This window comes from Cinclus cinclus, chromosome 2, assembly GCF_963662255.1.
Source record: "Cinclus cinclus chromosome 2, bCinCin1.1, whole genome shotgun sequence".
Classification (NCBI taxonomy): domain Eukaryota; kingdom Metazoa; phylum Chordata; class Aves; order Passeriformes; family Cinclidae; genus Cinclus; species Cinclus cinclus.
In genome coordinates, this window is record NC_085047.1 from 117,291,085 (window position 1) to 117,315,914 (window position 24,830).

Genomic DNA, 24,830 nt, shown 5'->3' on the forward strand with positions numbered 1-24,830 from the left:
GGGACCCCGCAGAGAGGCCGGCACTGAGCCCCTGCCCACCCCGCCCCTGGCTCTGCCCCTCAGCGTCAGCGATGGTCAGCACGGGGCTCACCCACCGCCAGCACCCCGAGCAGCTGGGGGGAGCGAGCACACAAATACACACGTAATATATAATAGATATAAAATATATAGTACATATCCGGGACCGGGCTGGAGGCCCGCCCCTCCCCGTGGGTCCCAGCGGGACCCCAGAGTGCTCCCAGCTCACCCCAAGCTCGGTGTCCCCTCAGGTTCCCTGGAGGCTCCCCCAGCCCTCGCCGCATCCGTGCGTGCCCCGCGCCCCCTGCCCGGCTCAGCCGGTGCCAACCTCGAATCCCGGCGGCAGGAATTGGAGGTTGGGCATCCCCACACGAAGCCATGGCCAGCCCCGCCGCAGTGGTTTGTGCCCAGCCTGTGCCTGCCGGTGACGGCCGAAGGGGCCACAGCGGCTCCCGGAGCCGCGCTCCAGAGAGTGGGAGGCAGGAGCACCGGGACGTGACAAAGTCACAGCCCGGATGGCTGCTGGCCCCACGGCACCTGGCAGGTGCCAGGATGCCCGGACAGTGGGGGGGGGGGGTCAGGGGTCCCAGCTCTGTCCCAAGCACGGGAAGGGGGAGCGGAATGGGAGGCGAATGGAAAGGAAAGGAGCAAGGGGAAGAGAAGCGAGAGCGAGGGAGAGGAGATGGGAGGTGCTGACCTGTCCCTCGCCCTGGAGCCCCCCGATCTCTGCTCCTGGCACTGACCCCTGCACACGGGTCACCAAACCTGGCACTGCACGAGGAGCCCCCAGATCATCTCCTAGGGCACCACCATCAACATCAGCCTGGAGGCACCAACACATGGGAAACCCCCTTCAACACAGCTGGCACCTGTGGAGGTGTCCAGGCAGGAGACGTTCAGGAATCCCAGACTGGTTTGGGTGAGAAGGTACCATGAGGATCATCCATCCCACCCCTGCCATGGCAGGGACACCTCCCACTGTCCCAGGCTGCTCCCGGCCCCAGTGTCCAAGCTGGCCTTGGGCACTGCCAGGGATCCAGGGGCAGCCACAGCTGCTCTGGGAATTCCATCCCAGCCCCTGCCAGGGAACAATTCCTGATTCCCAGTATCCCATCCAGTCCTACTTTGAAGCCATTCCCTGTGTCCTGTCCCTCCATGCCTTGTCCCCAGTCCCTGTCCAGCTCTCCTGGAGCCCCTTCAGGCCCTGCCAGGGGCTCTGAGCTCTCCCTGGATCCTTCTCCTGTCCAGGCGAGCACCCCCAGCTCTCCCAGCCTGGCTCCAGAGGGGCTCCAGCCCTGCAGCAGCTCCGTGCCTCCTCTGGGCTCTCTCCAGCAGCTCCAGCTCCTTTCCCTACGTAAGGCCAGATCTGCAGGTGCGGTCTCACCTGAGCAAAGCAGAGGGGCAGAATCCCAATCCCTCTCCTGCTGCCCACACTGTGGGACCAGCCCAGGGCACAGGGCCCGTGAAGCTTCCCCCAGCACTGCCCAGCTCCTTGTCCCCAAGGCTGCTCCTTGTCCCCAGGGCTGCTCCCAGCCCATTCTCCCCAGGCTCTTTGTGCTGGGCTTGCCCTGGCCCAGGTGCAGGACGTTGTCCTTGGTCCTGCTGAGCTGCAGAGCTTGGCACGGTCCCAGCTCTCCAGGCTGTGCAGGTGCCTCTGCATGCCCCATCCCTCCCTGCAGGGTGTGACACAGCCCCCAACTCTGTGTCATGGCAGTGTGGGGCTGTCCTGGCTCCCAGTGTCCCTGTCACTGAGGTTTCCCAGTGCTGGTCCCAGCCCTGGCCCTTCAGGAAGGCATTGCTCACTGCTCTGCACAGGCTGCAGTCCTGGCACAGGGAGGTCAGATAGGCCCAGAACATTCTCCTTGTACTGGAACAAGTGCATTCCTTTAACAGAACCCATGGAACAGTTGGGCCCTCGTTCAGCAGCTCCACAGGAACACAGAGGACAAGGGAACCACAGACCCCGTGGGTGCCTGGGGTCCAGTTGTTCATCTGCTGGGGGAGTCCAGCTCTGAAGAACACCTCAGCTCCAGCTCTGGAGAACACCTGTCAGCTCTCCTCTCCCCCAGCACTGCTGGCATTGTCCTTGTCCTTGCACTTGGAGCTGCATCCCGGGTGAGCATCCGGGAGAACGGAACAATCCTGGGGTGTGAAATCCTGGCTATTCTGAGCCAGCAGCTGGAGCCCCTCCAAGGGACACAAGTGCCATGGATCACACGTGTGGGGATACCAAACTCCCAGGGCCACCAGCGGATCCTGCACAAGGTCACCGTCACGGCTGGTGGCCCATGGCTGGCACTGGGATAACTAATTGGGATAACTGGGAACAGCAGCAGCCATGGAACACAGTGGGGTGTTGCAGCCCACTCCCAAAACAAGGACACACCCCCACACCTGGCCTGGGCCACCTCAGGGTGCTGCCAGTACCTGCAGATGGAATGTCACTGCCACCACAACCTCCAGCTCCCTCAAGGAATTCAGGAATCTCCTGCTCATGGCTCACCACACCTGCCAAGGGGGGTTTCTGCTGGGAATTCCTGCCTGGACACTCCTCTCCCAGGGAAGGAGGCAGAAGCCCCCACCTCACATGCTGAGATGCTGAGTGGGTAGAACACCCACTTCCAGAGGTTTATCTCCTCCACAAGTCCCTGGGAAGTGCCCCCTTTCCAGGAAAACAAAGCAGACTTTGGCTGCAGGGGGTGGCACCAGCCCAGTGCCAGCACTGGGGCCCAGCAGAGCTGGGAGAAGGACGAGGCTGTGGGGCAGAGCCTTGGCATGGGAATGGTGCTGGTCAGAGCTAGGATCAGAGACAGGCAGGATGAGATCCTGGCAGGATGAGATCCTGGCAGGAATGCAGTGCTTACTCCAGACCCGGCTCATGGAGGAGTTGGGAGAGCCCCGAGGGGCCCAGCGTGCCCTGGCTGGGGATGGGGGCACAGCAACACCCGCTCCCTTCACCGTCAGGGTCCCAGCTCCACCAGAGAATCTTCTCTTCCAGGAAATCCAACCCAACCCTTCTGGCTGCCACAGCCCCACAGGAACCATCCGGGTGAGGGTCGGTGATAGAAATCCTTTAGAACAGCCAGAGAGCAGCAAAGAGAGCAAAAAATGGATTTCTTTCCACTGATGAGACTTCCAGGATGTGTGAGGAGGGCAAGTGTTCCTGGCTGGGTCCTGGAGAGCTGCTCCCTCTGCTGCAGGCCCTGCAGGTGCCAATGCAGCAGGGACCAAAGCAATCCTGGCAGCCTGAGGAGTACATGACAGCAGCAGATGGAGAGCCTGGGAACCTGATCCCAGGACAGCTGGTCCTGCTGGGAGGTGGGACAGGACAGGGCAGGGCCTCGGTGCCACCACAGCCACTGTGTCACCTCCTGGGACTGCCCTCCCTGCAGCACAGGGGCTGGGGGTCCCTGTCCCTACTCCTGGTGTGGCTGTTCTCTGAGATCCTGGGCTCTGGACTGGATGCACCACATGAGTTCCACCTCACTGGAGCCCCAGTTTGCCCCTCTGGGTTCACCTGAGGGGACTGCAGGAGCTGATGAACAAGAGAACACAACTCCCAAATATTCCAACTCTGCTCATACACAATCTGTCCAGCTGTAACATTCCTAAAGGACACAGGGAAGAGCAGGGGACAGCAGCACCCACCAGAGCAGCAGCAGTGCCCACCCTGCTGTGCCAGGCTCTGGGGACATTCCTGCACACAGGACACAACACCCACCACGGCAGGGACAGCCCCAGGGACACCCCACAGACCAGGACACCTGGCACAGGCACCTCCTGCATTCCTACTGTGGCACCCACGGGCTGATTTTGGGAGCCGAACACCAATGGCCAGGAACTTCTGGGAGTTTCTTCAGCCTCAAATGAGCTTTTTCCTGGTAGTTCCCACAAGGAGGAGCACAACAGCAGGGACAGGATTCCTGGGATCACACTGGCTGGGACAGAGAAGCCAGAGGAGTGGCCACTCCAGAGTCCATGGCAGGACAAGAGGGAGGAAAGAGCATTCCCAGGATACTGCCATCACCCTGGATGAGGCTCAGCCAAGGCCTGGCCTGTATCCCACGCGTTTCCATGAGAATTATGCTCCTGAACCATTACAGCACATTTTCAAGAGGCAAAGCTATCCCAGGGCAGGGCTGGCCTTGATGGGATCCCAGGAAGGGATCAGAGGAAGTGTTTCTGCAGAGCAGCAGGAGCCCTGACAGCTCATCCCTCCTACCAACCACAGAGCAGCAACCAGACAGGGAAACACCTGGGAGCCAGAGCCTTCCTCCATCCAGCAGTGCTCCCCGCTCTTTTCCATGGATCCAGGCACTCCCACCACCCCCACAGAGCTCCTGGCAGCGCTCACCTGCCTAAGGCACCACGGATCTGCTTCCTCCTGTGCCTCCTCCCACCCCACCCCACCAGGATCCACCCGAGCCGGGAGGGAGGGAGGGAGAGGAGATGGGGATGGCAAACAAAAGAAGCAGAGAGCAAAGCATGGAATAAGGAAAGCCTGGGGTACAGGAAGCATAGGAGTGGAGGAGGAGCAGGAGAATGGAGAACAAACTCCTTTTTTTCCCCAGCCCAGCACAGCCCAGGAGCTGCCCTGGCTATGCCCCAGCAGCCACAGAGCCCTCCTGCATCACCCCTCTGTGCCAGGCTCTCGGAGCACCCTTGGCTGCTAGGCTCTGTGCATGTGGCACCAGGGACCAAGGCTTTTCTTTAGACAAACACCCAAATTTGCTGTGGGGCCGAGCTTGGCACAGCCTCAACATAAACCCAACACCCTGCAGGAGCTGTGAGTTCCTCACTCCCCTGCATTCCTGACTCTGTCCCTTCCCTGAGCTTTGGCTGCCGCCTCCCTTCCCGCTGGGAGAAGGGCCTGGCAGTGGGGATTTGGTGCTGCACTCCCACCTCCATCAGTCTGATCCCCCTGAGGCAGGCAATGGCAGCACAAACCTCTGTGCACACACAGCCCCCCAGCCCCTCTTCCCCCGGGGACCCCCCGAGCCCGCAGCCGCCTCCGGAGCCGCTCTGACCTTATTGGTGCCGGATCCTCTGAAGCCAATTGCAAAAGAGAAGCAAAGAGTGAGGAGGTGAGGGAGGGCTCCCTGTCAGGGTAAGCCCAGCAGGACTCTGGAGACAGTGACCCCCAGCCTTGCTCAGGGGGCAGTTCCTTGGAGAGGCTTCCCCTGTGAGCTCTGCCCAGCCTCGGCTCTGCTGGATGCAGCAGAGGCTAAAAGAGCTCCAGCAGCCATCGGGGTGGCACATTCCTCCTACCAGGGGAGCCAGGGATCTTTGGGGCTCTGCTCTGCTGCTTGGAGTGACTCCCTGGAAGTTTCTGAGCCTCCCCTGTGGCTGTGGAGCTCCAGGGATGCATGGAAAGGCTCCAGGAGTGGGGGTGTCAGGGAGGAGCAGCAATCCATTGGCCCCGCAGCGGCGCTTTTGGGGGTGCACCAAAGCAGCATCTGCTAATGATGCAGTTGGATAAAACAATTAACAACGACAAAACCTCATCTCTGGGCACCCAACTCTGCATTTCTGCTGCTGGGTTGAGCAGGGGTGGATGAGATGGGGGGAGCTGCCTGCTGTGCTGCAGCTGGAGCAAATCCCAGGTGGGAGGTTCTGACTCCTTCTGCATCACTGGCTGGGCTTTGCCAGGGCAGCAGGGAGGGGACAGTCCTGCTGGCACCCAGCGGTGACCAGCTGGGCTCTGACCCCACTTATTTCCTCCTAACAACCTCTGGTACCATCCTCTTCCCTCCCCACACTGGATCCCATTTCCCTCTGCCACTCTCAGGGGGTCTGCAGGGACTCGGGCTTTGTCCTGGGCAGGAATTCTGTGTGTAATAGGCCTCAGGTGGAAATAAATCACATTTAAACAGCTCTTTAGGACACAGAACATGAGCCCAGGGATGAGCCCTCCCTCCTGCAGAGTCAGGGAGGCAATGGAAGCAGGGACCAGTAGCATTCCCAGCTTTTACCAGTCCAACTGGGACAGCGGCAATTGAGTTCCCACTGGTAGGAGTTAATTAATTACTCTGCTTCTCATCATCCCCAACCAAGCATTACTGAATTAACTGAGATGCTGCTCTTTAATTCTCCCTTGTGGAGCAGGTGCAGGAATTTCCTCCTCGGTACTCCAGACTCCAGAATGTGCCTGGGGCTGCTCAGCTCTGAGACACAGGGGCAGGGATGGGGTGGAACACCCAAACCAGAGACTCTGAACAAGGCCAGGAGAGATCCCAGCACCAGAGCGCAGAGGCACCCACAGGTAAGGGGATAATGGGACAGCATGCTGGGATGGGTGAAGATGTGACTGGGAATGATTCCCTGCCTGGAGAAACAATGGTGGAAGGACATTTCCCCATCCTCTGCCTCACGCAGAGACTTCAGTCTTCTCCCAGCAGTCTGCTCCCCAATACTGAGGATTAGCAGACTGTTTTTAATTTTGCCATGGAGAAAGCATGGAACAGAAATGGAATGAATGAGCTGTCCAGGGCCACAGGCAGCACCTGGCAGGGACAGGACTCCCTGGTTCATCACAGCCTTCCCACTGCCTGCAGGGAGTGCCTGGGACACCTGAGGCCAGAGCACACATCCCACTGATCCAGGGGATCCCACACCTGCAGGGACACAACACCTGGGCACTGGCTGCACCCCTGACCCCATGGGAGGGGGCCGTGTGGGGTCTCACTCAGGTGAGAGCCACCTGAGGAACCTGATCCTGTGTTTGGGACACACCACACACACTTGACTCCTGTCAGGGCCCCCTGGAGCACCAGGCAGGATTCCTGCTCCTCCCTGTCACCAGCACAGTGAACTGGGACAGTTCTGGGATTAGGATGGAAGATAACTGGGATTTAGGGATGGAGGATAACCAGTCCCTAGGATGTGCCAGCTCTCCAAAGAGCCAACTGAAAGGGACCAAGCTACAGCCAACAAAAGCAGCTCCAATTCCCTCTTTGACATCCAAAGCCCCCCATTCCTCATCCCTACCAGACCAGAGGCTGGGTCATTCCACAACACATTCCTGAACTGCCACCCTAGCACCTCTGAAAACCATCCCAAATTTCTCAAACTGCTACCTCCAGGTCCCCACCCATCATATTCTGTTTGCAATTCACTTGTGGGGACCCAAGGAGGTCCAGGCTTCAAATCAGGTCAGGTTTGGTGGTCAGTTCTGTCACCTCCTCACATCCCCTTGTTTAGGGAATGCCGAGCACCTGGGAATTCTCATTTGTCAGCTCCAGTAAAACAACAGCAGAGCGCCTTGGGAATGCCCCCACTGAACTCGTGGGTGTGGGAACGGCCCAGGGAATCCTCCTTAGAGGAGCTCGGGAGAGCAGTGGAAGGAACAAAAGCGGGTAAATCACGGAATAAAGGCCCGAAAGAAAAGGGCAGGAGGAATGCGAGAGAAAGAGCACCCCAGCAAGCGTCAGCTGTGAGGCACAGCAGGCAGGAGGCAGCTAGAAAAGAAACAGCAATATACCCAAAGCTCCCAGTGCGACAGCGAACTCCAGAGGTGACATCAGGAGGGGGCAGGTCGGGGATGGAATCCATCTGGAGGAAATAAGAGGTGGTGTGATGGTAATAGATAGGGTGGACATGGCAAGCAGGAGCAGCGGTGGTGGTGGATGAGGAGCAGGAGGTGCAGGAGGTGGAGGCAGGCGATGGGCTGGAGCCGGGCGGGTCGCAGCTGAAGGACTGTCCGGAGCTCAGGCTGTGCATTCGGCGCAGGGACACTCGGCCCGGCCGCGCCGGGGCCGCGGCGCCGGGCTCGGGCTGCCCCGGCACGGGACCCTCTACCAACCTCTGCGATCCGTGGCCGTGCTGCGGCTCCACCAGGCGCTGCCGGACTGTGCTGGGCAAGGCCGGAGCTGCAACGAGACACGGGACGGGGTGAGGGCACGGCCTGGGCCGCGGAGCTCTGCCAGCGCCACCCCTCCCACCGGTGCCATGCCACTGTCACTGTCCCACCATCCCTGTCCTACTGGTGCCATCCCATCAGTGCCATCCCACCGGCACCGTCCCACCGGTGCCATCACACTGGTACTGTCACACCGGCACTGTCCTACCATCCCTGTCCCACTGGTGCCATCCCACTGGCACTGTCCCACCATCCCTGTCCCATTGGCACCATCCCACTGGCACTGTCCCATTGGCATTGTCCCGCCATCCCCGTCCCACCAGCACCATCACAGCAGCACCACCACACTGGCACCATTCCAGTCCCACCAGCACCATCCCACTGGCACCATCCCTGCAGCACCACCCCACTGCCCCTGTGCCACCAGCACTGTCCCACCTCGTGCCAGCAGTTAAGGCCTGTTTAATGCAGAAGCAGCTTGAAGCTGGTGCTGAACATGCTGGATTAATGCCCAGCCCATGGAAAAGTCCAGCATTGCTGATGTAGGTGCCTCTGAACACCTTATCTGAGCATCTTGCCTGACCCAGAATGGGTGCAGTGATTCATCCCCCCTGGAGCCACACCCTGCTCCTGGAGAGCCAAAACCAGGCACTTCCAGGGTCATTCCACCCTTACAGACATCTCACAGCTCCAGCCCTGCTGCCTGGGTGGCACCTTCAGAGTCCAAAGCAGGAGCCCCATGTGAGCAGGTCAGTGTTGGCACCTGAAGCTCCAGTCCCAGAGCTCAGCTCTGCTGGTCTGCAGCATCGCTGTGCAGGGGCAGCACCAGAAGCAGCACGGAATCATATAGGGGTGGGGTTGGGAGGGACCTTAAATCCCATCCCATTCCACCACTGCCATGGCAAGGACACCTCCCACTGTCCCAGGCTGCTCCCAGCCCCAATGTCCAACCTGGCCTTGGGCTCTTAGAGGGATGGGGCAGTTCCCAAGTTGGTCGAAAATACTTGGGTTGAAGATCCTGGGCAGGAATTGTTCCCTGGCAGGGTGGGCAGGCCCTGGCACAGGGTGGAATTCCCAGAGCAGCTGTGGCTGCCCCTGGATCCCTGGAAGTGCCCAGTTCCAGGTTGGACACTGGGGCTGGGAGCAGCCTGGGACAGTGGGAGGTGTCCCTGCCATGGCAGGGGGAGCACTGGGTGGGCTCTGAGGTCCCTCCCAACCCAGACTTTCTAGGATTCATGCCTGATTCCTTCATGCCTGATTATTCCATGCCTGAACTGGTGACTCTGGCCCTAGAGTGGCCTCACCTGCTCCCAGCCTGTTCCATGACCACTGTGACTGATCAACCTGAGATATATTCTCCTCTGGTTGCCAATTCCCCCTGGTTTGGGGAACCACATGGGAAATGTCCTTTGGAGCCACAGCACCAGCTCCTGAACTGCCTTCACAGCTCCTCAGGATCTCTGCAGCCCTGTGGTCACACCTGGCTGGAAGTGGAGCCCAGCAATCCCTGAGCAGCTGCCTGTGCCCCACACCTGCCCCAGGGTCACCCCCAGAGCCAGGGCAGGCCCCTTCACCTGCCTGGAGCCTTGGGAATGTACCCCTCCACCAAGGAAAACGGGATCCCAGGGCTGCAGCCCCATCCCAAGCCCAGGCTGGCTTCATTCCATCCCCTTGCTGCCATTCCATACAAGATGTTCCTCCCTTGGCAGGAGATAAGGTGTTCAGGATTGCTCAGGATTTCTTATGTGCATAAGAAATTAATGTACAAATGGGTTAAAAAGATGCAGAGACAGGAAAGCTCAGAAATGGAGGAGGAGGAGAGCTCCTTTGGGAATGGAAGAACCAGCAATCCCTGCTCTGGAAACTCCCAGCTGGACACACAAGGCTCCTCTGGCAGAATGACTCAGGACTGAAGGAGCCACAGGGACACATTTCCAGTGGAAGAAGGAGTAATTCTGGCAACTTGGCTGTTTCCACACCCCCAAGGTGAATCCCAGCCTTTCCCACGGCTCAGGTTTGCTGCTCCTTGTTCCCTACAGTGCCCATCCATGAACCTGGAATTTTATACCATCCACCTTCTATTGCAAGATTTTGTTTTTCAGCTCCAGAGCTGCAATTCCAATTTGGGAATCTCACTGTGGAGGGTTCACAGGGATCTGACTGCAGAGTAATTCACTGGGGTGATGGGTTTCTGCTGCGGGTTTCTTTTTTCCCTGTGGATTCCCTGTTCTTTTCCTGGTGTTCCACCCCTCATTTCCCAACTCAGAACTTCCCACCTCTGTGGTCTCCTTCTCCAAAACTTACCCCGCAATAAGGTCTGGAGCACAGGCTGGGACCTGGCTCCCCAGACCCACCACTTCCCTCCAGACACATTTTACCAGCATTCCCCAAATTCCCTGCCCAGCATCCCAAGGAAAAGCCCTCCCTGCTTGAGGCTGGCACACCCAGCCGGTGCTCCCCAAGGGAAGGCTGCCAAAGGAAGCCAAGGCCAGGAGGCTGAGTGCCACCCCCGTGGCACTGCTTTCCAGTGGGGACAGGTTTCCCTAAGAGGTGGCACTGCTCAGTTTATTTAGGGCTTCTGAGGGAACACAGCACCGACAGCACCTGTGGGGAGGGAAGGAGGTGGGACAGGACAGGGAATACTGTCACCTCCTCCTGGCCTCACTGGGTCCTTCATCTCCACCTCAGGGGTACAGTGGAGTGAGTCCAACCCTCCAGATTCCCTAACTGCACCCAGGAGCTGCAGCTGAGATTCTTCATCCCACCAGACTCTTCCTGGGGTTAGTACAGGTGGCGGTGGCTCAGTGAGGACAGATACATTCATTAGTTTCCGTGCCAGAAAGATAGAAAATTGGTGGATGTATTTTAGTCCAGAAGAAGGCCAGAGGGCAGAATTAAAAAAAAAAAAAAGAAAATATAATTGAAGAGAACCAAACCAGGGTACTTCCAGAGGGACTGATCCTCCGAGGACAGCGAGGAGCGGTCGCTGAACCTGCGCCCAAAAAGCCAGGCTGCATCTGGGGGGGCAGCCAGGTGGGAACAGGAAAGAGAGAGATGGGATTTACTGGGAGAAGCACCACAGGTCCTCAGAAACACATCTGGGCAGCAGAAACTTGGCACTGCTCTCCTGAGGGCTTGTACACAAAGGAAAAGAATCCTGCAGGGAGGGGCTCCCTTGCTTTGGGAATTGGGGTGCCCAGTGTACAGGGTGTGTCACCTGCAGGGATGGGGGCAGGAGGGCAGCAGGTGGTAAGGAGGGTGGGCAGGCTCTGCCCAGCCCTGGGGTGATGGAACTGCAAGTGCTCCCTGGGAATGTGTCACTCCAGTGTGAAGAAGCTGAGGCTGAAATCAGGGCTGAAGGCTCACACCTGGCCTGGCTGAGGTGCTCAGGTCACCTGGGACTGTCCCAAGCAGCAGTGCCCAGCTGGGGCTGTGCCAGGGCTTTATCAGGGATGTCCAGCTCCATTTTATGGTGACTGGTACTGACAAAGAGCAGGAGGTCTCCACTCCCTGAAGTTTTGATGTCCCCAAGAACACCTGACCCCACAAAATGTGGCTCAGCCCCCAAACCTGCAGAGTTCCTGCAGGGAACAGGCACCCCCACTCCTCCTGCACTGCCCAAAGCCTCCAAGCTCTGCCTGCCCCTGGCCCCTGTCCTGAGCCCCCCTCAGCACCTGCCCCTGGACCTCCCCAGCACCAAAGCCAAGCCCCAGGCCCAGGGGACGTGGCCCTGGCACACAGGGCACCTCCTGCAGCACATGGTGCCAGCCCTGAGACCCTTCTGCTCCTCCCTCCTGCTCCCCCAAACCGCCCTGGCTTGGACTAAATCATCCAGAGTGGAATTCCCAGAGCAGCTGTGGCTGCCCCTGGATCCCTGGCAGTGCCCAGTTCCAGGTTGGACACTGGGGCTGGGAACAGCCTGGGACAGTGGGAGCTGTCCCTGCCTTGGCAGAGGTGGCACTGGGTGGGCTCTGAGGTCCTTCCAACACAAGCCACTCAGTGATTCCATGATTCCGTGGCAGTGCCCAGATCAGGGGGCTGTGCCCTGGCCAGGTGCTGCTCCTGTGTCCCCAGGCCCCTGTCACTGCCCTTCAGCCCTCTCAGTCTCTCTTGGAAAATGCCCTTTTGGGAGAAGCAAGGCAGGGTCTGGGCCAGCTGAAGGCAGGAGCAGCAGCCAGGGCTGACTCCAGGCTGCTGCAGACAAGGTGACAGTGACAGTGTCCGCCAGGCCAGGAGCTCAGCAGCTGGGGGGGTCACAGCCACAGGGTGATCCATGATCAGCCCTCCCTCTGTGGGATCTGGGCTTGGTGGAGCAGGGACAGCCACTCTGGGAGCTGCTGCTCTTTGTCCCCAACAAAGAGGGACAGGAAGTGCCCAGGGTGACCCCAAGCCCTGCACAGAGCTGGGGAACTGAGGCTGGCAGACTGCTGCTCCCGCTGCAATGGTGCAGGGTGCAGGTCCTGCTGTGCCTCAGGAGAGGGTGGCTTTGAGTCCTTGAAAACCCAAAAAAGTGCCCAGGCCAATGGGACATGGGGATAATCCCTTTTCTTGTCTCACTGCCATGCCTACCCATGCCTTTGGTTGGGGTTTTTTGGTAAATGCTTAAATCACTGAGTTGACCAGAGCAGCACACATAGAATGAAACTATGATTAGCAATTCCTAAATGACCGGTTCTGCTGGAATTAACAGGCTCCAAACCAAACTCCCCCAGCAGTGGGGCCTGGCCTGTTAGGAATGCTCCTGACTCTGATGGACCAGCTGTGCTCTTTGGGCATGGAAAACCCAACTTGGATCAATTAATCCCTCCTGATGCAGGTGAACTACAGATCCAGGTCTGCTCTGTGTCACAGCCCCAAGCCCAGCAGACACAGCCCCCATTCCTGGGAGCCCCTAGAGTCCCACTCCCATGGAACCCCCATTCCCAGGGGCCCCAATCCCCAGGGAGCTCTCAGAGCCCCAGTTCCATGGAACCCCCATTTCCAGGGAGCTCTCAGAGCCCCACTTCTATGGAACCCCCATTTCCATGGAACCCCCATTCCCAGGGGACCCCAAGCCCCAGGGAGCTCCCAGAGCCCCATTCCCAAGGAGCTCTCCATTCCCCCATTCCCATTCCCCTCCTGGCGTACACTGGATGGACATGGGTGACACCAGCTCCTCGTCCAGGTCATCCACGTCGTCGGTGATGATGAAGTGGGAGGGGTTGGGCCGGGGCGTGCCCATCCAGCCCGGGTCGATGTTGAGGGCCGAGGCCAGCGAGGGGATGCCGGGGTTGTTGACGATCTGGAAGCCGCAGAGCAGCTCGATCTGCTGCCAGCGGTGCAGCCGCTCCCGCAGCGCCGCCGTCACCTCGCTCAGGGCTTGTCTGGGGACAGGGACACACAGGGACAATGGGGACAGCGAAAGGAAAACACCCCTGGACCACCACCTGGAACGGAGTCCAGCTGTGGATCCTGACACTGGAGACGCTTCTCATTCCCGTTCCAAGAATAATTCAAAATTAAATTTAAATAATGCGATTTAAAAATGCAGCGCCACCTGAAGTATCCGGGGGAAATAACAAGGGGGAATGGCTCCCAGGGCCAGAGGGCAGGGCTGGATGGGATCTTGGGAATTAGGAATTGTTCCCTGGCAGGGTGGGCAGGCCCTGGCACAGGGTGGAATTCCCAGAGCAGCTGTGGCTGCCCCTGGATCCCTGGCAGTGCCCAGTTCCAGGCTGGACACTGGGGCTGGGAGCAGCCTGGGACAGTGGGAGGTGTCCCTGCCATGGCAGGGGTGGGAACAGGTGGGATTTGAGGTCCCCCCCAACCCAAACATCCTATGACAATCCCTAAAGCATCCTGCAGCCTCCTGGAACCTCATTTTGGCAGGACTTTTAATTGCTCCATGTAACTGTCATCCCTTGTTTGTCACAGGTAAAATCAGAAGGTAACTGATGAAGAGGAGCAAGTCCAAGCCCAGGTCATTAACAGAACTTCAGCCAAATGAGTCCCAAAGGCCCTGCAGAGGTGAGGACAGTGCCTGGGGCAGGGGAGGGATGAAGAGGGAGGCAGGGGTGAGGTGAGGTGAGGGAGGTGTTGAGCAGACACTCACTTTGCAGTTAAGATTTTATGATCAACATCATCCAGAGAGGAACTGTGAGCAACATGGAACGTCCCAAAAAGGGTGTTTCGCTTCTTTTTGATCTTTTCAGCCTGGAATATCAAAAGAGAAAGGTCACAGGAAGAAGACAAGCTGAAGTCTCCTCCAGGCCATGGACATCCTGGATGGGCTGAGACAGGAACAGTCCCTGCAGCTGCCTACACATGTGGGACAGTGGGAATGGTGATCCTGAGGAGTGCTGTTCTCCCTGACATTGGGCTGAGGGATTCACCTGCAGCAAGGAGCAGGTTGGGGATTTCATGCTCCCTTCTCCCAGTTCCCCAAAAATCAGAGGGAACTGAACTGAAAAGGCAGAACTTTCAGGGCAGAGTTGGAATCCCCACCCCTGGAGGGATGTCACAGCCCTGTGCATGTGGCACCTGGGGACATGGGGCAGTGGTGGCCCAGGCACTGCTCAGGGAATAGGGGGACTTGAAGGTCTCTCCAACCCAAACCACTCCATGATTCCATGAAGCAGGTACCTCACTCAGTGAAGGGCTCTCACACATTGGCTCCTCTCCTCCTGAATAACCCCCAAACACACCCCAGGGCATGGGTTGAAGAAGATTTTTGGTTTGAGGTTGAGTTTGTGTCATTGTATCAAAAATTAAAATCTCCTCCCACAGCTGTCCCATTCCCAGCTCCACTGGCATGGACCTAGGACTTAGGAAAGCCAAGGATGGGGATGAAAGAACTGATACAGCTAAAGGAAAACTGTTGGAATATTAAAATGTTCCAAATCAAATCAGATTAAGTCAGAATTTTCCCTCCTGCCAGCTCTGCTGGCTCCACATGGCCATGGGGACCAGGACAAGTCACAGCAGCTCCCTGGGCTCGTCCCTCAGGGCTGGCACACAAATCCCAGATGGGAATGCAGGGATGATTCACTCGCTGCCTGTGCGTGCTCCTCACCTGCAGCAGGGATTGTGCTGAGAGCTCCAAATCCTCCTGCCCGTGAGTACCCAGGGCAGCAATCCCTGCCCCAGGCTCCCAGGGCTGCAGGCTCCAACAGTGCCCAGGCTGGCACCTGCCCATGGCTCAGGAGCATCATCCTCATCCTCATCCTCTGCTCATCCTCATGCTCATCCCCTGATCACCATCATCCTCATCCCTGTTCATCCTCATTCCCTGGTCATCCTCATCCTCATCCTCTGCTCATCCTCATGCTCATCCCCTGATCACCATCATCCTCCTCCCTGGTCATCTTCATCCCTGTTCATCCTCATCCTGATTACCATCATCCTCATCCTCTGGTCATCCTCATGCTCATCCCTGCTCATCCTCGTCCCTGTTCATCCTCATCCCTGTTCATCCCCATCCCCATCCTCATCCCCAGCTCACACCTCATTTGTGCAGGACCTTTACAAGATCCAAATTTAGGGTGTGAAGAGAGAAACTGCCCTTGAGCTGAAAGAGGGCAGGGCTGGATGGGATCTTGGGAATTAGGAATTGTTCCCTGGCAGGGTGGGCAGGCCCTGGCACAGGATGGTATTCCCAGAGCAGCTGTGGCTGCCCCAGCTCTCACCCCTTCCTTGGCCACCAGCAGCTGCTTCTCTGCGTTCTGCTTCTTGATGTTGTAGTACTGCACCTCCACCTCGTGTGTCAGCTGCAGCCACTTCTGCAGGGCCTCGGGGGCAGCCCAGCTGCTGTGGGACTCCAGCTCCTTCTCAGCGTTCTTCAGAGCCATCCGCACCTGGGGAGAGGGACAGGGACACCGTGGGGACATGGCCGTGGGGACAGAGCCATGGGGACACCATGGGGACACCATGGGGACACCATGGGGACACCGTGGGGACAGAGCCATGGGGACAGACAGAGCCATGGGGACACCATGGGGACACCGTGGGGACAGAGCCATGGGGACACGGCCATGGGGACACAGAACCCTCCCACAGCCCATCTCCTCCCTGCCAGCCCCACGCCGCAGGGAAACAGCAACAAACTCCCCAGGTGTTGGGACCCTGGTCACTGAGAGTTCTGAACTTTCTGTGCTGACAGGCACTGACCCCCAAGAAAACACTGCATTTGACCTGAGGACATGGATAAAGCTTCCAAAGTTAAGTAATAAAACTACAATTATAAGTGTGTAGTTTGAATAGAAGTGTGTAATATCACACAGTGAAAAAAATAATATTTAAAGTCTTAAAATATAATAATACATATATAGCAAAATAGAAGTCTTAGAACAGAAGTTTCCTTCATTTTCACCTTCTTCTTTGTGAGTTTAGGTAGTACTGTGTAAGTAAATAAAAAGGCCACATTACAGGCCACAGGTGATTAATTATAAAATTAAAAACAATTTAGGTGTCCGTTCTTAATTAGACAAGTTGCCTACACAAGGCCTTGTAGAGAAAAAGATATGACTCCATTTTTAGCTTGTTAGCTGAAAGTACTGTAGAACTCACTGTAGTATAAATAAAAATTAATAAACATCTGAGTGCAAACAAAAAATACTGTCCCTTGAGCTTTTAATCCCGACCCTAAAAAACCAACCAAACAAAAAACCAAAAAAACCAGGCAGCTGGGTTTCATTTCCAGCCTGTCTGTGAACCCCAGGGAATCCCTGACAGGACCCTGCAGGCCATCCCTGCCTCACCAGAGCTCCAAGCCAAGCCCAGGGAGCTCCCCAGGAGACAACTTCCACACTGCAGAAAGTGAGAAAAATATTGAGACACCAAACACGCGCTGCTGGTCAGGAAAAGGAACAGCCTGACATCCCACAGGGATCCAGGATTGGCACGGAGTGGGTGAGGAGCCAGCTCAGGACACTGCAGCCCCACAGAAAAGCCTTCAGTGCTGGAGAGCACCAGGAATGAACTCATCTCTGCAGTGCCCACCCTGTGAGAGGCTCTCCCAGCCCTGGGGCCTTGTTGGAATCCAGAAACCTGGGAATTTTTGAGCTTTCTGTGCTTTCTGGCACTGACCCCCTGGAGAACACTGCTTCTGACCTGAGCCCTTGGAGAAGGATTCCCAAATTTGAGTGATGGAGTTAAAATCACTGGTGTGTAGTTAAATAGAAGTGTGTGATTTCACACGGTGAAGGGTTTGGAATTTGGGGTTTTTATAATGCAGTGATAGGTGTGGGACAAGATGGAGGATTTGGGGTGGTGTCTCTTTTGGTGTTCATCTTCCTTCATGGTTTCAGGGAGTGGTTTCTGCTTGGTCAGTCAGTGTCACACTGAGGGTCATGGGAATTTGGTTATTGGGGTAAAAGGATCAATAACAGAGGTGTTAATTCTCTGTTGGACTGTTTAGCTTTAACAGCTTGATTGATTAGCTTGATTGATCTCCATTTTGCTCACTTTCAGCTGGTGGCTAGAAGTGCTGCTGAACTCTCTGTACCTTTTGATAAGATTTAATAAACAACCAAGCCCAGACATTAGAAAATCCATCTCTGTAGTGTATTTTTTAATCCTGGCTCTGAGTGAAGGCAGAAGAGACTCCAGACAAATCACTAAGTGGTGCAAAACAACCCTACTGTTAGAGAGCCTGCCAAGGGCAGGTGTCCCAGCCTGGAGCAGTGAAGGATGGGACACACATCCCTGGACAGACTGCAGGGATGGGGCGCTGTGCCACCACAGCACCCCAAAGCTCAGGGGAGTGTGTGTGGTTTCACACTGCACAGCTCTGCCTCCCACCCACAGCACATCCCAGAGCTTCCCCTGCTCATCCCAGAGCTTCCCCTGCACATCCCAGAGCTTCCCCTGCTCATCCCAGAGCTTCCCCTGCACATCCCAGAGCATCCCCTGCTCATCCCAGAGCATCCCCTGCTCATCCCAGAGCATCCCCTGCACATCCCAGAGCATCCCCTGCACATCCCAGAGCTTCCCCTGCTCATCCCAGAGCATCCCCTGCACATCCCAGAGCTTCCCCTGCTCATCCCAGAGCTTCCCCTGCACATCCCAGAGCATCCCCTGCTCATCCCAGAGCATCCCCTGCTCATCCCAGAGCATCCCCTGCACATCCCAGAGCATCCCCTGCACATCCCAGAGCTTCCCCTGCTCATCCCAGAGCATCCCCTGCACATCCCAGAGCTTCCCCTGCTCCTGCACATCCCAGCCCTTCCCTCCTGGGTGGGTGGATGCACAGAAGAGTTTCTGTGGAGGACTGCTCACACTTGGAGCTGTTCCCTGCATGTGTTCTTTGACTGAGCCCAGCCCAGGAAGAGCCCCAGGGTACAGGCAGATACTCTGAAATTCCGTATTTTATCCAGGAGCAGCCCAGAGGCACCACACACAAGAGGTCAAACACTTCTACCACTTGTGTGTGCTTTAGGGTTGTTCAGTATAAATTGCCTAACCCAGTCCCAGACTGCCAAACTCAGTCCCAGACCCCGGGCTTTTCCTGTCTTTCCCTCGGAGACCAGCAGGAGCTGCTCCCACCTCAGCAGAACTCTGAGCATCACCCACAGGCATCTGGGATTTGGGAACGCAGAGAAAACACGGCTGGGAAATCTGTCACTGGGTGGATGGGGTAGAGAAGTGCTCATAAAACTCACAGGAACAATGTTTTTAGGGAATGGTGGGAAAGGGAAGTGGTGTGAACAGGCAAGGACCAGTGGCTAAAATGAGTGTCCACAACCCAAACCCTTGTGGTTCTGCAGGGAACCCATGCAAACAGGAGTTATTTTGTGTGTCTCCATTCTCCTGGGAAGATCTTTAAGATCCCGTTTAGATCACTAAGAGCAAAACATTTATAAGGAAATCGATAAAAAAGTTGTACTCTGCCCTGCTGAGATCCCCCAGTGTGCTGCCTCCAGCCCTGGAGGATGTGGAGCTCTAAGAAAGAGCCCAGAGGAGGCACGGAGCTGCTCCTGGAGCCCCTCTGGAGCCAGGCTGGGAGAGCTGGGGGTGCTCACCTGGGCAGGAGAAGGATCCAGGGAGAGCTCAGAGCCCCTGGCAGGGCCTGAAGGGGCTCCAGGAGAGCTGGACAGGGACTGGGGACAAGGCATGGAGGGACAGGACACAGGGAATGGCTTCAAAGTAGGACTGGATGGGATACTGGGAATCAGGAATGGTTCCCTGGCAGGGTGGGCAGGGGCTGGGATGGAATTCCCAGAGCAGCTGTGGCTGCCCCTGGATCCCTGGCAGTGCCCAAGGCCAGGTTGGACACTGGGAATTGGAGCAGCCTGGGACAGTGGGAGCTGCCGTGGCAGGGCTGGGATTAAATGGGATTTAAGGTCTCTCCAACCCAAACCAGTCTGGGATTCTACTCCACAATTCTGTCAGCGCTCTCTGGTTCCAGGGCCCCACTGGGGTCTGTGAAGGGTGACCCACTGAGGAGAAAGGGATGGATGAAGATCCTGGAACAGGACACTTCTCCAGTCCATACACCCAGCTCCAGCAGGACCACCCAAACCCTCCAGTGTGCCTTTGGTGACAGGAATCAACTGGTGCAGGAGGAGGTGCTGGTTAATAGTCCCTTGGAGAAGGGAGGATGCTGAGCTGGGGGGGGGCGGGGTTGTGGGGTCACAGTGGGTGACTGGTTAATGTCACGAGTGTCCTGGAGCTGCTGGGACGGTGCTGGGGTTACAGTCACACAGTGGTCAGGTGGGACACTCCAGTACTCACCTCCTGAGGGACTGAGGAACCACTGAGGAACCACTGAGGAACCACTGAGGAACCACTGAGGAACACTGAGGTCAGGCCAGCGCCGGCTCCCCGGGCTCCTTACGGGTGGGAACGCAGGGGGAAGTGCAAGGGGTGAGAGCTGGGGCACCTGGGGCCACCCAGCCCTGCCTGGTGCCCAGAGCACACTGCCCCAGTGCCTGTCTGTGTCAGGATGGACATCACAGATGGGAAAGGAAGCTCAGTGGCCCCTGGAGGGCCTGGGTGGCCACAGGAGGGAGGCTGGGTAAGAGCACTCCTGGATCAGACACCGTGAGCTCTGCTGTCCCAGGCAGGAAGGGACAATTCCCAGGGAATTTGCTCTTTGCATCCCTGCACTGCCCTGGGGCTCCCAGGACACTTGGGCCTGCCTTGCCAGGGCAAGCCCTGGATTCCAGTCTTGTTTTCTTCCCCGTCCTCCATGGTGGCAGAAAAGACTGGACACAGCAGGGAGGAGACACACACATCCTTGGAATGTCCCAGGAACCTGCCTGGCTCATGCAGGTCTGGCTCCCAGCTTCAGTTTTAACTGATCTATAACTTAGAGCCAGCTGAGAATTGTCCCTCAGGTGAGATAGGAAGCAGCTACTGGGATTGTGGGTTTGGACTTTCTTGTGGGTTTGGGGAGGTTAAGGCTGGATACTGGGAAGATTTCCTTCTGGCAAGGGTTGTCCAGCCCTGGCACAGGCTGGAGTCACATCCATGGAGGGATTTAACAGCATGTGGCAATTGAGAACATGGTCAGTGGTGGCCCTGGCAGTGCTGGGGAATGGCTGCACTTGATGGTCTCAGAGGGCAGCCCTTACACACCCCACTGACCCATGAGAAAACATGGAAACCATAACTGAACTCATTCTAAATCTGTGCCAAAACAATGAACACAAATAAAGAGAGACTCTGTGGACTGGGGAGAGAAGCAGAAATCCCAGAGGGTGCAGCTGCAAGGCAAGTCCAACTCTCTGCTCCTGCCAAGATGTCCCAAGGTGCCTGTCCTGGGATGCCACAGCACCTGCCCTGTCCAGCACCAGACATGGAATGGACACTATGGAAAAGAGACTTGGGGACTTTCCTCCATAAATGGGAGTGGGAAAGCAAAGGCAGAGGAGCAGCAGCACCACTGGATTCAGGGCTGGTGGAGAGCAGTGAGGACTGGTGTCCCTCAGGAGCCAGGACTGGCACTGGGTTGGTGACAGGGACACTGGGAGCCAGGACAGCCCCACACTGCCATGACACAGAGTTGGGGGCTGTGTCACACCCTGCAGGGAGGGATGGGGCATGCAGAGGCACCTGCACAGCCTGGAGAGCTGGGACCGTGCCAAGCTCTGCAGCTCAGCAGGACCAAGGACAACGTCCTGCACCTGGGCCAGGGCAAGCCCAGCACAAAGAGCCTGGGGAGAATGGGCTGGGAGCAGCCCTGGGGACAAGGAGCAGCCTTGGGGACAAGGAGCTGGGCAGTGCTGGGGGAAGCTTCACGGGCCCTGGCCATGAGTGCTGGGACCTGAAATCCCTGTGCCCTGGGCTGGTCCCACAGTGTGGGCAGCAGAAGAGGGATTGGGATTCTGCCCTTCTGCTTTGCTCAGGTGAGAGCAGAGCAGCTGTGGCTGCCCCTGGATCCCTGGAATGTTCAGTTCCAGGTTGGACATTGGGGCTGGAGCAGCCTGGGACAGTGGGAGCTGTCCCTGCCATGGCTGGGGTGGCACTGGATGGGCTCTGAGGTCCCTCCCAACGCAGACATTGTGTTTCCATGATTCCCCAGAGGGATGAAGCAGCAGTGCCCTCAGTGCCACGTCTCTGTGGGGGAATGCCCCCAGGTGAGCCCTTACCTGCTCCAGCTCCTGCTCAGCGTATTTCTGCCGGCTGAGCTCATTCTCGGTGCCCTCGCGCAGCTCCCGCAGCCGGTGTGCCTCCTGCTTGGCAATGCTGATCTCGTCCTGCAGCTTCTTCTCCAGGTGCACCTTCTCCACCTCCACGGAGCGGTGCTCCTCCTGAGCCTTCTGCAGCCTGCAACACACGGAGAGGGCCAGGGCCAGTGCTGGGCTGGCTCTGGGACAGCACAGGGGGCCAGGGACCAGCGCTGCCCAGCAGCTCCAGCTCTGCTCTGCTCTGCCCAGCAGTTCCAGCATTGCCCAGCAGCTCCAGCATTGCCCAACAGCTCCAGCTCTGCTCTGCCCAGCAGTTCCAGCACTGCCCAACAGCTCCAGTTCCAGCACTGTCCAGCAGTTCCAGCACTGTCCAGCAGTTCCGGCACTGCCCAACAGTTCCAGCTCTGCTCTGCCCAGCAGTTCTAGCATTGCCCAGCAGCTCCAGCCCTGGCCTGCTCTTCCCAGCCCCTCCAACCATGCCCTACTCTGCCCTTGGGGATGGCAGGGAGAAAGTTCCCCATGGCTGGGAAGAAAGGACATTGTGAACTGCTCAGTCACAGCTCTATTTGTTTATCAAATACTCAGGATGCATTTTCTTCATTTTCCAAAGCGTACCTGGATTTCCTCTAATGAGTCTCAAATTAAGCTGAATTTTTGGTATTGTCACCAAAGAGAAGACTTTGATAAAACAAAGCAGAGGAAGATCTGGCAGAGCACATCAGACCACCCAGACAAGATGGCTCTGCATTCCTCCTGCAAAATCCTGCAAATTCAGACATGTCTTCATCTTGCCTGGATGTTCTGATTCTTCCTCATGACAGAATTCCATCAGTAGGAATATACAGCAACAACTGGGAATTGTGGTAGCAGTGAAACCCTGGATCTCCATGGATCAGTGGGATTTTCCATGAGGAGCTGACCTGCACTGAGGCTCCCAGCAACGCTGTGAGGGCAGCAGGGAATCAGCTGTGCCAGTGACCCAGAGAGGATCTGCCACCTGTCCCAGGGGACACTGCACCCACCTGGAGCTGCCACGAGGGGACAAGGACAGAGACCAAGAGCTGTCCAAGGGAATTCAACAGGGACCAAGAGCTGTCCAAGGGGAAGACACCACTGGCCAAGACCATTACCAAGGGGAATTCAAGAGACAAGGAGCTGTCCCAAAGTGAAGATGACAGTGACAAAGAGCTCCTGCAGAACTGAAAACGTGTGTGAGACCAGCTGGGACAGGCTGGCACAGCCCTGCAGTCCCCAGGACACCTCACATGCCCTGCTGGAACAGCCCTGGGTCCTGTTGTCCCCTCACACAAGTGACAACACTAATGACGTGTCCCCCTCCTGTCTGGCCACAGGGATGAACATGGAATTTGGGAGCACAGATGAGAGCTCTTTATGGATGTTTCTAGCTGAGCTGCACAAGGGGCACCACGAGAGTCTCATGCTCTTCCACGAGGCCAGGGGTGGCTGCTGCACCTGGTTTGGGGCAATGCCTGACCACTGCAGCAACTCTTGCAGGTCAGAGGAAACCACCCCCAGCACCAGGAGCCAGCAGGTGACACCACCCCTGCCATGGCAGGGACACCTCCCACTGTCCCAGGCTGCTCCCAGCCCCAGTGTCCAACCTGGCCTTGGGCACTGCCAGGGATCCAGGGCACAGCTGCTGGGGGCAGCTCCCGGTCCAGGAGCTGCAAATCAATCCACACATCTCCAAAACAGACCTGGCCACTCCCTTCAGGCTTCAGCAGGATGTGCCACACCTTGATGAGTCTCTGAACGGACTGGGAAGTGTCAGAGCTGCAGGATGTTCTCCAAGGTGCTCTGAAGATGAATAAACACTGGGGTTTGCTGTGAATGCACCCAGCTCCTCAGGAGTGCCTGAGCTGCCAGCCAATTCCAGCAGCAGTGGCACTGGAGAGGCATCCCGTGCCTCCCAGAGGTCTGCTCAGCACTGAGCTTCCCCCAGCCAGCACAGCAGGGCTCCTCAATCTCTGCAAAAGGAATCTCTGAGCAGAACTCCAGCACAACTTCTCCACAAGTCCAGGAGCACTGGGGCTGTCTGGAGCTTTCGCTGTTGCTGTGGCAGCTGAAGACCCCAGCTGAACCCAACTGGGCAAGGATGAGGAACTGAAGGAACATTCCCCCTCAAAGGCCTCCCAAGGTCCCCAGGTCACCTCCCAGTCCCTGAGCTCCTGCTAAGTGCCCTCTGTGGAGGACGAGTCCCTGTGGTTTTGTGTTTCTTCCTGAGGGGCTTTAGAGCATTAGCTGAACTTCCCAGGAACATCCACTTGTTTACAGAGTGGCTCTGCCCTCACAGCAGGGCCCAAGGTCACTCCCCACAGGCACACTCCCAGTTTGGAGCTGGGAGGTGACACCCAGCTGAGCCCTGCTGCCCTGGACACTGCTGCTGTAGGGGATGGACACGGGGAAGGGATTCCTCTCTCCTTCCAGACGCAGAAAAAATCCATCAGAAGTTCTTTGGGAGTATTTCCAAGCAGTAACAGGAAACTCCACGTGGAGCTGTGGATTGGAGCCACAGAGGGGAGTGGACTTTGTGCCAGGGGAAGGTGCCCAGGGTGGCTCCATCCCCTGGGAGCTCACAGACGGGGGAACAGGAGCCCTTCCAGCAGCACTCAGGGGCAGCAGGAACCCCTGCAGCTGGAATGGCCCTGTAGGCAAGGGATGGGGCTGCAGAGCTGGGGGCACGCTGCACAGGCTCCCAAAACCTGTCTCCAGGGCAGCCTGACACCCTTGGGATCACGGTGCCTGCACAGGGCACTCAGCACAGCCCTGAGTGGCCAGGATGAGGACCTGGGATCCAATTCTGTGTGCACAGAAATGCAGCCATCAGCTCACAGGGCAGCCTAGTTAAGGTTTGTCCTCCCAAACTCCACTGAAACCTCACAGAAAATCGTTCCAGCCCCAGACTATCCTGCTCTGTCATTTGCTAAATCTGCCCTTGAAATATTCCACTGCCAGAGCACCCCATGGCTTTGTCATCACCAGGGCTGAGGGACCTTCCCTGTCCACAAGATCCCTGTGTCCAGAGAGTGTCTTGGAGCATGTTCTCCCATCACGAGCTTTACTGGAACCACTGCAGGGATTCCTGGGAGTAGAGACCCCATTCCTGAGGCTGCAGGACTGGATCCATATGCCAAAAGCCCAGATATTCCTATTTAACACTTCAAGATGATGTATTTCTTTTCACTTTCCAAGCAGCACCCTTTGACTCGTGTATTGCTTCTCCACAGAGCTCCAAGAATTCAAGAGGGGATGTGCAAATCCTCTGACTGCTCCCATTGCTTCAATGTGCTTTTTCCCCATCAAAGGCCAAGGTGAAACAACCTGGG

The 24,830-nt window shown here is 57.2% G+C and overlaps 1 protein-coding gene across 5 annotated transcripts in view; it reads right to left on the minus strand.

Annotated features, from left to right (window-relative positions):
* STIM1 (stromal interaction molecule 1) overlaps positions 1–24,830 on the minus strand; it is a 70,518-nt gene that overhangs the window by 2,816 nt on the left and 42,872 nt on the right. Inside the window, exons 8-14 of one of the 5 annotated variants that reach the window (XM_062488227.1) lie at positions 21,445–21,622; positions 15,541–15,708; positions 14,928–14,951; positions 13,968–14,068; positions 13,004–13,239; positions 10,813–10,893; positions 7,499–7,886 (exon numbers count right to left, since the gene is read on the minus strand). In XM_062488227.1, coding sequence (XP_062344211.1) covers positions 7,499–7,886; positions 10,813–10,893; positions 13,004–13,239; positions 13,968–14,068; positions 14,928–14,951; positions 15,541–15,708; positions 21,445–21,622 — 1,176 coding nt within the window. The remainder of the gene's footprint in view (positions 1–7,498; positions 7,887–10,812; positions 10,894–13,003; positions 13,240–13,967; positions 14,069–14,927; positions 14,952–15,540; positions 15,709–21,444; positions 21,623–24,830) is intronic. The other 4 variants (XM_062488229.1, XM_062488226.1, XM_062488230.1 and 1 more) reach the window with 4 other exon arrangements.